General features: G+C 36.8%; 1 protein-coding gene across 4 annotated transcripts; it reads right to left on the bottom strand.

Moving 5' to 3' along the window:
- Positions 1-1276: 1276 nt before the first annotated feature.
- Positions 1277-15666, bottom strand: LOC111866502 (GRIP1-associated protein 1). 4 transcript variants are annotated; one of them, XM_033752302.1, is made up of 8 exons: positions 15425-15666; positions 15100-15189; positions 11832-11898; positions 7941-8137; positions 7122-7223; positions 3482-3639; positions 1698-1840; positions 1277-1440 (listed from the first exon to the last, which is right to left on the bottom strand). In XM_033752302.1, the coding sequence occupies exons 2-8, from the start codon at positions 15139-15141 to the stop codon at positions 1292-1294; spliced, it is 858 nt and encodes a 285-aa protein (XP_033608193.1). In that variant the 5' UTR covers positions 15142-15189; positions 15425-15666; the 3' UTR covers positions 1277-1291. The 4 variants fall into 4 exon arrangements, with proteins under 4 accessions (XP_033608193.1, XP_033608194.1, XP_033608195.1 ...); XM_033752303.1 differs by having other exon boundaries at positions 15100-15186; XM_033752304.1 differs by having other exon boundaries at positions 15100-15186; positions 15557-15665.
- Positions 15667-15748: the final 82 nt, after the last annotated feature.

Here is a 15748-nt window from a genome sequence, read left to right as displayed (position 1 = left end):
CCATCATCAGGTGTATACTCTTAACGTTGCTGCCACACTGAACCCAGTCTAAAATTTAACATTTAACAACACAATGTCATATTCTTCGTGTTATCAACATCTACATCGTTGATATATGTCTGGTATGTAGATTATGTTGCACACGTCAAATTTGATATTCTTGTAGTAGCACTTTAAAAATCTTTAGTTATGATGTTTTTAAAACCTTTTAAAATTTTCTCTAAATTTTAAATTTAAAATTTAGAGAAAATTTTAAAAGGTTTTAAAAACATCATAACTAAAGATTTTTAAAGTGCTACTACAAGAATATCAAATTTGACGTGTGCAACATAATCTACATACCAGACATATATCAACGATGTAGATGTTGATAACACGAAGAATATGACATTGTGTTGTTAAATGTTAAATTTTAGACTGGGTTCAGTGTGGCAGCAACGTTAAGAGTATACACCTGATGATGGCCGATAGAGGCCGAAACATGTAGTGTAGAAAGAACAAGATCAAAGACATATAATATATATTGTTTGCACTTGGGACGGAATTTGTGTAATTTATTGTGCAGAGAAGTGACACAGACTGTCAAGAAATATATTTCCATCACCTACGACTGGCATCATTGAAGTCAACAGTAAAATGCTATGGAGACCAGGTGGTGTCACATGGTAAATTACTTCCCATCTCAGAAAAGACATTGCTGTTACAGCCGCTATGTTTATGCATTGCAATCATAAAACGGGATCATATTTGTAGAATGTGAGGTTTTCACAGTGGTGCCTATGAAGAACACTGTCTTCTGGGACGTGGCACCATGAGGATCTTGCAGATTTCTAACCACCTCTCACACCTATTCTTCGCTGGCAGATATTTCTACCCTGAAGATGGACGCGATGCATTCCTCCAAAATGTCAGTTCACATAATATCTATGCGGTGCCCTTTCCAAGATGATGGAATTCTTCAAGATCACACTTGTCACATTAATGGTACATGCTCACAGAATAGTGTAAAATATGTCTTTTACTGCTTCATATCACAACAGATTAGTAAAATCACAAAACACTGTGCCAAAAAGGAGTTGCAACTGGCTAGTAGTTGCTAATTACGATAAAGGACCAGAATAATGCCATAATTTTAGATAATTTTTCTATACATGTCACATTAAGAAACTCACAAAGCCAATATTTTTTCTGATTATAAGTCATACTTGTTCTGTCTTGGTTCAAGTGCACTGATATTTCTTAAGTAGACGTTACACTGTAAGAGATAAGAATATTGAATAATTTGCTGTATCTACCTGCTTTCTATGTATAACTTCTCTCTTTCTTCTTGCAATTGCGAAAGGGACTCTTGTTTTCTATGTAATTTATTCTGCAGTTGTTTCACTTCAGATTGAACTTGCTTTTTCTCCTCTTTCTCAGCTTCAAAATGAGTCAACAATCCTAAGAAAGAGAAATGCTGTACTGAAAACTCAGAAGGTGTGACTGAACTTCATTGTGGGCAATGTCTATTTTTAAATTTCACATGCTCCTGACTGTGTCCTGAGCAACAAAATGAGAACAATTTCTGTTTCATTTATAGTTCAGTTTCCTGAAATACTTATTACAAAATTAATTGTATGAGAAGTTTCTGTATCATCTATATTTCAGCAGATTTTAATAATGATCAAAACTGTCATCAAATATAAATACCAACTTACCCCCTATGTTCTTTTGGTATGCTTCCAAATACTGAAGTGTCTGTTCAGCTTCTTTTAAAAGATCTGTCTGTTTTGTTCCTTGCTTCTGATAAGCAACATCTGTTTCATCTACTTGAACAAAATCTCCTTCACTACTTGGTACACTGGAAGCATATGAATGATTTAAGATTTGAAATTAACAGTTGTATTTAAAAATTAATTATCTTCCCATTTATTTTCTTTTAAAGGATACCATAAAAGAAACTTGTTGCAGACATGGTACCCAAAATATATTATGCTTGGAACTAAAATTAAGTTTCAAAGTGCCATAACACACTTCTTAACGAGCAGGCCCAGCATTTCTAAAGGTTTCTAATGGTAGTATATCACATTTCATATTATTAGGTTACTGGATTTTGTCAATTATCTGTATTCCATACAGAATATATTTTGAAAACTGACTGTTTCCATCCTCAGATGGAAAGGTGGAAAGCCTACTAAATTTTACTTAACGAGTACGGGAGCCAGATTTTCTTCTGGGCATAGAAACAGACTTAGTTTCTGAAATACTACATTCTGCTTGGAATACCAGGTGATAGATAAAGCATAGAAAACCCAGTAATACTAACTACCCATTACTTAGTATCAAAAACAAAAATAGTACAGCACATTAATCTGTTTGCTTTACAGATTAACAATTCTCACACTTGCTAAGAAATTTGCCATTTTGATCCTCATTACCATATATACCAAAGCTCAACTTTTAACATTTGACATCAGATTTTCACGGTCAGTTGAATTAACTTCTGGGACAATCTGAATCCTACAGCACATTCTCACATGCATAAACATTCCACATACCACTAGATCAGCTAGGGATGACTGTATTAAAACCACACCTGAAAAGATCTGCCCATTAATAAATTAGCACCACTTTATGTCAACAGATGGCATGAAGTGTAACAGAATAATGTTTAGAGGAAGGAACAGGTTTTCATATGATACATACGTATCTGTAGTGTAAATGTCATTTAAAAGAAGTATTGTGAGTCTTTCTGTGCAACTGCATTTATCCCTAAACAGCCTTTACATTTTTAGCAGGCAGCAGGGCTTGGCAGTCAATGAGATAAGAACCTGCTTCAAGACTGACATCTGATACCACTAGTAAATGGTAGAAAGAAAGAGATGAAATGTGAGGAAGGAAGAAAGAAAGAAACATCTCTTACTGCTGTCATGTATTGATCTGACTCATATTCATAAAGTGTGGGAATCAATTCTTGACCCAGATGGTGGATATCCTGACTGAGAAGTTCTCACTTTGAATGGTACACCTCAGTTCCTCCAAACTTGTGCGACAGTACCTCAAAACTGTTACAAACACTTCTTCACATATCCTTCCCAATTACTCATTCACAATCATCCTCCCATATGTGGTAGGATGTCCTTGTTGTTGTTGTTGTTGTTGTTGTATTTGTTGCAGTTGTTTGTATTTCTCTATAATTGTTGTAGTTGTTAATCGTATTTGGTTTGTATTCACTGTGGTAGGATGTCCTTAGTGTTGTGTTTTGTTTGAACGTGTTGTCGCTTAGTGTAATGTGTTACTTGTCTGTTGTGTCCTATTGTGTACTACTGCCACTGGGCTAAAACCCAACTGCAGTATAATAAATAATATACATATATATAAATAACACTGCATGTCCTACGAAATTGAGAACGCATTGTTAAATAAACTAGAAAACAAACACCTCTCGAAGTAGCTGATTTCTGTAATGAAAGGATTAATAGCAGCTGATATTTACACTTACCTGTTACCCTGTTCTGCACCTGCTTCTTTCTGTTGGCAGCCTGCAATACTGAATGACTGGATAATTTCTCTCAGTTCCTCAAGTTTTATCTCTGCCTTTCTATGTTCCCTAACTAGAATACTTGTCAACCCTGTCTTCTCCACTTGTAAGTGATGACCCTGCATTTAATACAAGACAATTTATTATTCAGAAATGGCTATTGAAGTTATCACTTTTTACGATACATACATACATACACACACCTGCATTACCACAAATGTATAATACTAAAAAAAAAAAAAGAGTAGTTTCTTGTAATTTTCTTAAAATTTTATTTAATCATACAGCTTAATTTTTTAAAAATGTTAAAAAATGATTAATAATATTCAACTCAGGTGAGTGTTTCTCATTTGCAAAAACTACTCCCTTCTCACTCCTCTGTGGAAAAGGGAGATAGAGTTAATTCAATGCATTATCTTATATCCTGGTTTTAAAATTTATGAAAACAGAAGATTAATATGGATGGTATGACTTGCAAAGCTCTTTTCCTTTAAAACATATTTAAATTACTCTCTAAGAGACAGATTAGGGGAAGAACAAGGGGAGAACCAGGGAAGAACATCATTTCATATTCCAAATTAACACAAAATTCTGGGAAGAATTAATCATGTACTTTCCATGAGACAACATGAACTGCATAGAAAATGATGCGTCCAACAATTCTTCAACTGTTGGGTGCATATTCATTTGCCATGGTAACATTTTTACCAAGCTGCTGCCTTACAATGACAGGGTGATTTTTACCAAGCCACTGCCTAGCAACAACAGGGAGACACATATATAGACACAGACTGATGAGAGAGATTCATGAAGTATGCCACTGAGAGAGGTTCAGGTGCCATGATATGGACAGCAAGTTTCACAAAGATTGATTCAGCCATTCAAAAGGTTATGGGAGAAGGGGATACACAGACACCATGGAGATTACAAAATACTTTAATTTTTTCAAAATAAGGAAAGGCTAAAAATCAGGTGTAAAACATTGCTACTGGTATACCATAAAAATAAATAATTACAAAATTAGAAAAATATTGATTTGTAGCCTACATTCCATAGCACAAACTGGCTTATGGTAACATGCCCCTGTGCCTGCATATCTTGACAGACTTCCATGAAATTCTCCATTAACATGTCATAAGAGACCACATCAACATTGTGGGCTTATAAGTTTCTCAAGTGGGAATGACACTGCCTATCTTAACAGAGACCTGACTTTTGTGTACTATTAAACCTTAAAAAATACAACATTAAATAACTTTGTGAGAATGTAAAATAATACAGCAGCCACACAAATTTTGCATTTTGTTTTAGGCCAATTGCTACAACTAAAAAACCACTGGAACTAGGTGTATGAATCTCTTCATGGATTCTGTAAATACTGCTATAAATTCTGCATGATAAATATGCTATATATGCAACAATTACAACCATGGTCACAGCATGAAAAATCTCAGTACAGAGGGCCTACATGTCAAATCTGATATAGTTAGAATCTCTGCCAGTGGAATTTATACACAAATACATATTGTCATGTGAACTAAGGGCAAGGGGAGGGTCCACACACTGGCATGCATTCACGTCTATTTCTGGACACATCAAAACTCTTCCCCCATCTCTCTCTAGTCTTTTCTACAAAAGCCTTGTTTGCTCACAAAGGTGCACAATTCGAGAAAGATTACATGCATAAAACAGTGGCTGCTAGCCCCAAATTAGGTCAGTCCTGACTTGTCTTAGTTGAGTGTGGATAGCTAGCATGGACATATGTCAACACCGATGCAGAAGAGTGCATGGAATGGATCACAGATTACTTCAATGCAAGACAGAAGATTAGGACAGTGCAGGAGGAAGAGTAGTGGGCACAAAAGAACTGATATCAAGATCATAAGTGGTTACTGACAGTGAGATAATAACTCTTCCAAAACATGATAAACATTATAATACTGTCACATGATTGAGTGACTACAGACGGGGTTCAGATTAGTAACTGGATTTATTTAACACTTACTAATCATACCTACAAGTACCTACAGCACTACTGCTAATTCACATACTCTACAACTCAATACAACAAGCATTAAATCTTTTCAGCCTGCAGTGTCTTCACATGTCGTTGCCTGGTAATAGCTTCTAATAGCAGACATTCTCCTTACTCTGGGTTCCCATGCTATCCAGTTGCCTCAGCTACCAACTTCTAACAGAAACCGCTCACAACGATTGAACTGCAGTTCTCTGGCTCACTACCTCCACTGTATTCAGCTGCATTGCGCTAATTCCCAGGCTGGCAGCCTTTTCCTACCAACCGACTCCCAACTCAACTAACTAAACTCTAGACCTGTCCTGCCTATAACACCCTGGCATGGAGCGTGTAGAAAACACCACTCCTCATTGTTATAGTTCTGTAGCTCACTTTCTTCCTTGGGAACATGTTTGTTTACGAAGTTGTTACTTAGTAATGGCTGCCATATAGCTGCTTATTCTGTGGTCATTGCCTAGCAGCAGGCATTGTTTATAGTCATTACTTAACAATAGGTCTACAAGCTACAATATCATTAACTGTGTAATTATTATATATAGTTCTTGTCATTCTCACCACAGAGAATAAACCATTTTAAGATAAGTAGCCATTATAACTTCATCCCAGAACTGGTTTACATATTGTCACATTAGGGAGTGATTATACAAGGAGTTTGGACTGGATTTACTGATCACTTAGAGATCATAACCACAAGTAACTATAACATTAAGCGGCCTCCGTAGTCTAGGGGTAAAGTTCCCACCTCATGACTCTAGGTACGCGGGTTCAAACCCAGTGGAGGTCGTGGAATTTTTAAGGGCAGAAAAATTCAGGGAACAAGTCCTTCGGGAGGGACTTTAAGCCATGGGTCCCGTGTCATAGCTTTATGGCATGTAAAAGAACCTCATGCCCCAAGGAGGCCTCTGAGCCAAATTATTAAGGACATTTCCCGCCCAACAATAGTCTCTAACGCCTCTAGTAGATGGGGGAAGCATCTAGATACCGCTGAGCCAGTAGAGGCCGAACTCGCTGGCTGAGTCGGGACTGATGGCACGCACCAGTATCGGTAGGGTACAGAGACTGGTAGAATATCACAGGGGGGCGTACAATAGACCACTGGTCGCGGTGCATGGGGAAACCCACCCCCTCCAATAATAATAATAAAAATAATAATAACTATAACATTATCGCTAATCTCCAGGCTTTACAAATCACTAAAGCATATGCTAACCTTTTCAGTCTGTTCAGTCCCAGTAACAGATCTCAACGATGGAAATTCTCCAGCTACTGTGCTCACGTCATTACCATCCGGCAAATACCCCACAAATTAACTACTGCTCCAAATGACTAACTCTCAGGCTGACAGCCATCTCACACCAAACTCCTAGTCTTCTCTTCACAGACCAACTTTCATCTGCCTAATGCCCAGCTGGTGTCCTTACTACAGAACCCCTTGGCATGGACCACACAGAAAACACTGTATCCAGAACTCTCTCTATTGTTGAGTATGGACTCATTGCCATGGCAACCTGTTTGTTTTGTGGTCACAACCTAATTACAGGTCTACACACTATAATATTAACATACCTCTCTCTCCAATTCTGCTGAATTTCCTGTGGCATTAGCTGCATCATTTAATGTTCTCAATACAGCTAACTCATGTTGAAGTTTATCATTTGTTTCAGTTAACTGCAAACAAAGAAAATTTTCACTCATACCAAGGATAGTAAATTTTTTGTAATATGAAATTAATTTGTTGTTGCAGTATTAAATATGCAGAAGTCAAATCCCATATATATCTTTCCATCAGCAGTACCTTGGATCAATGAATGTAGAAGCAGTGGTGTCAGGAGTGGTTGTGGTGATGTCATGGCATATGTGAAATAAGTTTATTACTTTTGATTTGTGCATAAAATTATTAAGCCCACTGCTTCAGCCTGGGGGCATGCAGTAGCATAATTGGCTGAGGCGCTATGCTACAAGCTGGAAGGTCACAGGTTCGATTCCTGATGAGATTACTGGATTTTTCAATCAACCTAATCCTTCCAGCCACACTATTGAGTACCGGAAATCTTCCTGGGGATACAGAGTAGTAGGTGCATAGGGCTAACAACCTCACTGTCATCTGTTAGTGGACTGTCTAGAAAAGTGTGGAAGCCTCAATGTTTCATAACTCTATGGGCCTCCATGGCCCATTACATGGATAGATTTACATTTTTTTTACTGGTTCAGCCCCATGTCCTCCAAACAATGTTTAATATGATGTGCATGCAAAATCAGCATAGCCCTGACATAAACCATATCTGCTACTTAACATGGATCTATAAAATTAGGATGTCAATATCACATTAAAGGAAGCTACAAACAGGTGCCACAACAAACTCTCATAGCAACAGCCTTACTTACAGAAGAAAGTTCCCGAAGCAAGGTCTCATTTTGCAGGCGGAAGTCATCTTCCTGAGCTTCAAGTTTTGCCTGAAGGTTTTCATTTTCATTCAGAAGTAGATCTATGTCTTTCGCTTTCTTACTTTTGTCAATAGATTTCTGCGCTTTCTGGTATTCTCTCTCTAGAGCTCCAAGTTTTGAAGACAAAGCCTGATTATCTATTTTGAATAAATGAACAATTTAACAATTAATTATAAAAGTAGCACTCGTGATTACAACAATAACAAAAACAATAACACTAATATGAAAAAAAAAACTTCTAAAATAAGCTTCTACATATAATAAAATACGAGGAGATTATCTGAGAGCCTGATACAAATCTTTTGACTGTCTAGTAAGAGGGACATGCTATTCACACCAACCTGGAGTCTATGCCTTCAGACTGACTGTGTACTCAATAGGCCAACAGCCTATACATATTACAATTTCCTTCCAGCATCACTCCACTAAAGCTGTGAACAGCTACTTCTTATGTCAAAATAACAGGTGAGAGTCACAAGTTAAAACAAGTGTTCATGTCAGTACAGTTTGCTTGCGGACTAAATCACGGAGTTCTTGTATGATACCCATGTAAATAATGCGCTGTACCATCGGTACAGCAACTGGTTAAATGCCCGAGGGGTCAGAATTTCTGTCCTGGTATACGTAAGATTTTTCTCTTCTCCACATCATCCAGACCAGGCCCACCCAATCTCCTATCCAATGGGTAATTGGGACTCTTTCTATGGGGGTAAAGCAGCTGATGTGTGAAGCTGACCACCCACCTCCAACTAGTGCCCATGTAAAGAATACATGGATCCATACATCCACTCTCCCATACACCTTCATGGCTTAATTAGTTAGGCTCAGGGACTTCACCTTTTTTTACAGGTCCCAATAGAAAAAAAATATTCATAGAATTGTAAACGAGTTTAAACAGAGTACTTGGATAAAAAACAAGCAGAACAAAATACTGGATGCTCACTGAAAATAAAATGGAGGACACTGGTGCTAGGCCTGAAGAGTCTCCTAAAAATCCCTTATACCCCTTTCACATGAGATCAAGGCTTAAAGTTTCAGATTTAAATGTTTCAAGTTTGCCCTGTTTCCTGAAATGAACTTCAAATTTTATGGAGGTGCAAGGAATGTGTACATAATTGCAAAAAATATTTCTGGCATCTGCCTGTAAAATGTACTACAATGCAATACTATTACAAATTTTTTACAATCATATAACATGATTCTTACCTCTGAAATGTACTGACTTCATGTAATGAAAATGCATTCCAATGAAGTACACATAGTCCAAATGCATCCTCTACTAATTTTTATTCATTATTGGCCTTTATGTTCATTTATTGCACACACAAATCTACTGTTGCGAAACTAATCACAGTCAAGTTAGAAATTTATTTTCCTTGGATTTCATTACATATTACCCACTCTGAAAAATATTTTTTTGCATTTTGATTTATCCTTTAAGTCATGTACTACTGTTCTGCACTATCAGCTATTTTTAGACATTTTATGGTTGTACAATTATATAAAGTGCATGAATAAAAAATCTAACAAAGCAAATCTATCAACTAAAATTTGTCAGAATGTTACTGTTACTATTCCTGCCAGTGAAAATACAAAAGGGTCATACCAGAATGTTGTCACTGTGACTTTAAGTAGAACTGAGGATGGGATGTATAAACTGGGAACTCAAGAAAATGCCCTAATGAATTTGTATTCAAGATCTTAGTTCCATACTTGCAAACAAAATTTAATACCATAACTGATGAGACTAAAGGAAACGAAAAATCTTTCAGGTATACTGCAACACTGTCCATGACTGCTGTGGGATCTGGCTGAGGATACAATAAAGGCACTATATAAAACACTGTGGCTCAAATTTGTTCTTGTGCATGAAGAAGAAAATTCCATGCATTTTGAAATGTCATTATAGCAGCTTGGGGAAAACAGGTAAACAGGAATTAACTTGGAACATTTTACTGAAATTTATTATCTAGCTTTTGATATTTGGGAATTTTCCTTTATCCAATAATACATTTTGGTCTCCTTTCATACATATAATTCATTTTTATGTCAGTTTCTTTCCAAGATGATTTTCATATACAGAACTTCTTGGAAAATTCTGATAAAAATAAAACAAATGGAAAGTTAATTATTCTGATTCATCACAATTTCGCAAAATATCCTGTTCTAGCAGTCTTCATAAAATCTCAATAATAAATGTGGGAGATTCTTCACAACAATAATCAAAAGAACTATTTCTAACTAATGAAGATGTAAGAATTACCTTTTACTGAAAAGTGCAAAAAATACTGTCTTTCAACTTCAATTCTTCTTCAACTCTACCAGTTCTTCACAGGTACTATCAACTGTTCTTAAAGAGTACCAGTTTTTACTAGCAAGAACTGGTACTAACAGATTTCAGATTTTTACTGTAATACCTAGATTCCAATGCAATATCTCTCTCTATGCATAAAAACATTTAGTAAAATGAGATCAGTGCTATAAGCCACAGCAATGAACTGTTGAGCATTAACGGTGCATGAACGTAAGTTACAAATTTCAAACCAATAACTCTATATATGTGATTGGTACCAGAAGGAATGACCACCTTCATATACCTTCAACACATTTATCATCCTATCAGAGAGGGGTGTATTATTCAGGTGTAAAGCTATTTAACACTCTCCCATCAAATATCACAGTTTTAAAAAATGATAAAAAGCAATTTAGGTTTGCTTTACAAACTTATTTGCAAAGTAACACATTTTACTCAATTAATGAATTTGTCAAGCATGTAAGCGGCTCAAAAGTTAAGAGTTAATAAATGGTCTGTGTGCATGAATTGTACATCACTGAGAATTGCTTGTTGTAAGTGTAGTAGTATGTATGAAGCCCGTTTTTTGTTATGAATTTTAATATTTTATAATGTAACTGTTTGGATGATATGGCTTGCGAGTGTGTGTCGAATGGCAAGGTGTGAATTTGATTGTGGTTTTTCCATGACCTGTGTGTGCTGTCCTGACAACTTGAGCTATTCTGTCTCAGGTTTGAGTTTATATTTTATTGGACCAAGGACGAATGATGTGTAGTCATCATGAATTTGTAATATGTGACATGTTTCATATCCAGCCCTATGGGGAGATGATTGGATCCATGAAATGATAAATAAATGTAAATGTTAATGTACATAGTGGGTCACAAATGGATGAGCAGTTTTTTATTTCAGTGTATCATGTTTATCCTGGGAGTATTGATAACATTTTGATAGGGGTATGTGACGTGTAGTATGCTGTACAAAGAAGAAAGCTTACAACTGACTATCTGTGCTGTTACTCATGGGAGTTTCAGCCTTGACCTTTTACTTCATAACATGGAGGTCTTGAAAGAAATAACGAAGAAAGATGGGTAAGCTCATAGCATAAAAGCTTACATAACAAATGATGAAACTTCCCACTGAATTCTCAATGGATGTTACACCAGTATATATACAAAATCTAAAATATGTAGATTATATGATCAGCCATGAAAAGATATGAAAACCTGGATGCTTGGAAACAAAATTCAGTTTTCGAAAAATCTGGTCAAAAAGAAAAGAAGTGTTCCTATGTAGAATACCTTCATTCTGTAACATGTGGCTTGCATCCATTTTATAATAGGTACATCCGATGGCTAAAAAACATTTATTATCTAATACTTACTACTGACTGCTTCAAGAATTATCATATTACACAACTACTTGCATCTCTATTCAGGGACCAAGCTGGCAATTTAGCAAATATTTTTTATATACGAGTATGATCCATATGTAACAATCCACAACCATATACCAGTCTCTAAGCACCTTCAACTTACCACTTCTATATTTTGTGCACTGTTCCTCTAACCCATAGTTAGCAGTTCTTAGCTCAATAAGTTGTGTCTATAAAAGAAACAAAGAACGGCTGTATTTAACTTAATCATCAAATTCAAACCTTTAAAGCTGTGAGTCAAAAGGCACTAGGAAACAAAAAAGTTTAACCATTAAATATTGTTACATACAATTATGCAGTCACTCTGATAGATCTTTAAACTGCTATGTCTTCAAAGTGCCCTATGCTCTGTAATGTTTAGGTTTCTCAACTGTTTCAGGCTTTAAGGTTGTTACTGTCCCCTTTTTCTTTCTTTGTACTTATGTGCCGGCTTCGGTAGACCACTTGACTCCTATCAGGATTGTGTTATGGCAATAACTGTACCAACCGGAAACTACTCACTTGAAGTCAGTCCACTGCTCAAAATAACAACAAAACTTCTGCTGTCCACAAACTGTCCATTTATTCAGAAGCAAAATATTATAACTTCCTTTGCAAGCATGGAGTAATGTGGCCCTTTAATGTTATAAAATTTTTAATGATTCAAAGTGAAGGACTAATGAATTGAGAGAAACACAGGAGAGCAGCTCAATGATGTCTGCCTAAGATCAATTCAAGACACCAAGTTTTTTTGAAGACTGGTATCCTGCGGGAGCATCACTTCATCCCCCAAGAAGGATTCAAATCGACGGCCTCCCTCCCAGACAAGAATTCATTTCATATTCATTGATTTTAAACAGCCAAATTCATCATGAAATCAGCGCAAGCCAATCACATAAAGGCGCTTGAGAATTAAACAGTTCCCAAGGTACAGAACTCGGAACCCCACATGTGAGAGCGTTATTTTCTTTAGTTTACGGCCCGGCTACAAAATTCTGATGACACTTTAGGACAGCTACTCATGTCAAGAACACAAAATTCACATCTTCAAAAAACTACAGACTTGCCTCCTGTGGTGACCTTGTTCCCTTCTGGTCATCCCAACTGAATGTAAGCAACAACAAGACAATTGTTTTCTGTCCACATACAAAAAACAAGTCATAACATGCTAATAAATTGGTCTCGCCAATAAACCAGCCACCCTTCCGAAATGGCTAAAGAGGACCATAGCATCCACGGTGAACTGTAGCAGGTTTATTTCAGAGAAATACAATTCAACACATAGATAATGGCAATCACACTGGTGCTGTGGCTTTCAAAACACAAACAACTGCATACTGAGCCAAGCACTGGCCTAGGGGTTAAATTTTTGAGCCACTAGTAGCTTGGCATCCTATTCGACACAATGCTTTCCAATACTTCTCTAACCCTGAATTATTTCTTTTTTTTCACCCCATCCATTGCGGTCATCTCTACTGGTGAATTTACATTTGGTGAGATGGTAATCTGTGATTTGGAGTGGAGAAGAGCAGGTTAAGTCACCCAGATAACTGGGTGTACATCCAAAAAGTGACAATTCTAATGATGTTCGGTTGAGGTACTCTAAAATTTTCTTTGGATTTCTCCAGTTGTGCTCAGCTCCAGAACATTAATACTGAATTACTCAGCCAACTTACCTTAGTTCTGTCTATGGCACTTGAATTGTTATTATTCGTTATTTTTCATATGTACCCACTCATAGGCCTCAGCCTTGTTTTATCAGCAGTTGTGTATGATGAAACTACCTTAAGATATCAGCATTTATGACTGCAACTATATGAACATATTGCATACATACACACCTTTAGTAGGAGTCGGAATAGCTCAGTCTGTATAACAATGGGCTAAGGGCTGGATGGTCAGGGTTCCATTCCTGGCATGGCAAAATTTTTCTCTTCTCTACAGCATCCGGACTGGCTCTGGGGCCTACTCAGCCTTCTATTCAATGGGTACCAAGGGTGATTTTTCCTGCAGTAAAGTGGTCAGAGCATGAAGCTGACCACTCATCTCTATCTAGTACCAAGGTCAAGAATGATGGAGCTATACCTCCACCCCCCATATGTTTGTATGACAAGGTAAAGCTATCTCTGTAACAGGCTATGGAGGCCCATAGGGTTGTGAGATGTCAAAACTGCCACATATTCTACACAATCACAGATTGTGATGAGGTTGTGAGCCTTTTGCGGTGGCCACCCTTTACCCACCAGGAAGATTCCTGGTACTCATTAAATACAAGGGATCCTCCATACAAAGTAAGTGTCAGGAGGCAACTTCAGTACCTACATTATAAACCAAATTGACATTTATGCAATTTTGAAATCCCTTTTATTATGTATGTAGTAGTCATGCAATGACTAAAATATGTATATATATAAGGTACATTTCAGACTGGTCAAGAATGTAAAATGGGAGCACATTAGATTTTCCACTTTGAGCAAAATAATCTGAAGTCTGCTGCACTTTTGAGCTGTTCTGGCTCCTAATATATTGATACAGTATATGAAAAACTGCTGACTTGTAAACCTGACATAATAATTGTAAAAATACTAACCTGCAGTTTCATGTACAACTGTATTTCTATGGTATGATCTCCACTTAGAGATCCTATGCTTTCATAGTGATACAACTGTAATACTGATCCTGTTTTGAAGTGAGTGTCTTGTGAAAGTGGGTTGTATTTCCATTTTTGAGTAACCTGCCACCTCCTCTCCTCAAGGCAGAGGGAGCATGTTTCTCTGAAATGTTAACAACACAGTCCATCTCCACTCAATGCATCACTCAAAACAGTATCACTTTCTCCATTCTCTTACAGATCTTTAAGACTTTGGTCTTCTTACAACCATAAAATACAGGTTAATTAAAAATACATTCAAAATGTTTTGGTCTGAAAAATGAGTCATATTCTATTCCAATTACATAATATTAAATGAAAACTCTTTTCTCCTTTCTTTTTGTAACATTCACAACAGACTTTATCGTAGCGCGTTTCAGTACCAAATGAGGACACAGAAATATGGAAGACCATGCTGTAAACGATCATGAAACCATGATTTACAAAAGTAAATTCATGAGTTTTCACATGGTACTTCGAGATCCTGTCTGCCTCCTACACTGGGATTAATATAATATGCAGAGATTTTCTTCACAACGAACACCTTCAATGAGTAAATTGGTAAATTTCATTATCTCCAGTACCTGAAATTTGTTTTCAGTCTTCACCTAACAACTAATGTACCTACATCGGATTTCTAAATACAGCACAATGAAACCATGAGGGCTATTCAAAATTAAATGATAAAATAATGTAAATCGATTCTCATTACACACTGAAGAATAATTTATTCCTTACGTACTTGTAGTCTTCGAAATTCTTCATCTGACAGCTGCGATGTCATATTTCCACTGTCATTAATGGGTACACGCAATATCACCTAAAAGCACTGCTGCAACAAAAGCCTTTATTAGCTCACACGAAATTGGTGGCAACATAGTGAAGTGCTTTACAACAAAAACTGTACATCGTTATACACATTCCGATGACAATGTTTGAGTTTCTTTTCCGCCTTACGTAGGTGCACAATACATATGTATTGCTAATTTCCCCAAATCAAACGGCTCCTTAGCCCCAAATTCCACTTCAAATCAACAAAATCTTCGTTAACCTATAAATCATCCCACCTACAGACCACTCTGACCGCTCAGACGGCTCAGACCGCAGAAGCTCAGACTTTCCTTATTTCAATGTTGGTTACAACCTTAGTGGTCGATAGTGGTCACCATGAATCACTAATAGGATAACTGCAATCCAACCTGGCGATTCTGCAAATATTCGCTGTTGTAGTTTACACCCACATCGACATAGCAATTCCCTGTTGCGGCAGTATTCTGTCAACGGTTCTGTATGTGTATTCGTCGAGAGGTGGACACATGCGTTGACCGTATATTCGGAAGAAAACTAAGTACAGTGAGGGCTATGCAATACGCTATTAGTCTCTGCTCTTA

Source organism: Cryptotermes secundus, unplaced genomic scaffold (assembly GCF_002891405.2).
Source record: "Cryptotermes secundus unplaced genomic scaffold, Csec_1.0 scaffold401, whole genome shotgun sequence".
In the NCBI taxonomy this organism is placed as follows: Eukaryota; Metazoa; Arthropoda; class Insecta; order Blattodea; family Kalotermitidae; genus Cryptotermes; species Cryptotermes secundus.
The sequence above is the reverse complement of the archived record's forward strand: the minus strand, read 5'-3'. Positions and strand labels throughout refer to the sequence as shown.

What these genes read in the sequence shown, in the direction of transcription:
- LOC111866502 (XM_033752302.1), bottom strand. Translation starts at nt 15,141, where the DNA reads ATGACATCGCAGCTGTCAGATGAAGAATTTCGAAGACTACAA. An exon ending in GTGCACAAAATATAGAAGTG is followed by an intron (nt 8,138 to 11,831) that starts GTAAGTTGAAGG and finishes TATTCAAAATAG; the next exon opens with ATAATCAGGCTTTGTCTTCA. An exon ending in GGTGCAGAACAGGGTAACAG is followed by an intron (nt 1,841 to 3,481) that starts GTAAGTGTAAAT and finishes ATATGCTTCCAG; the next exon opens with TGTACCAAGTAGTGAAGGAG.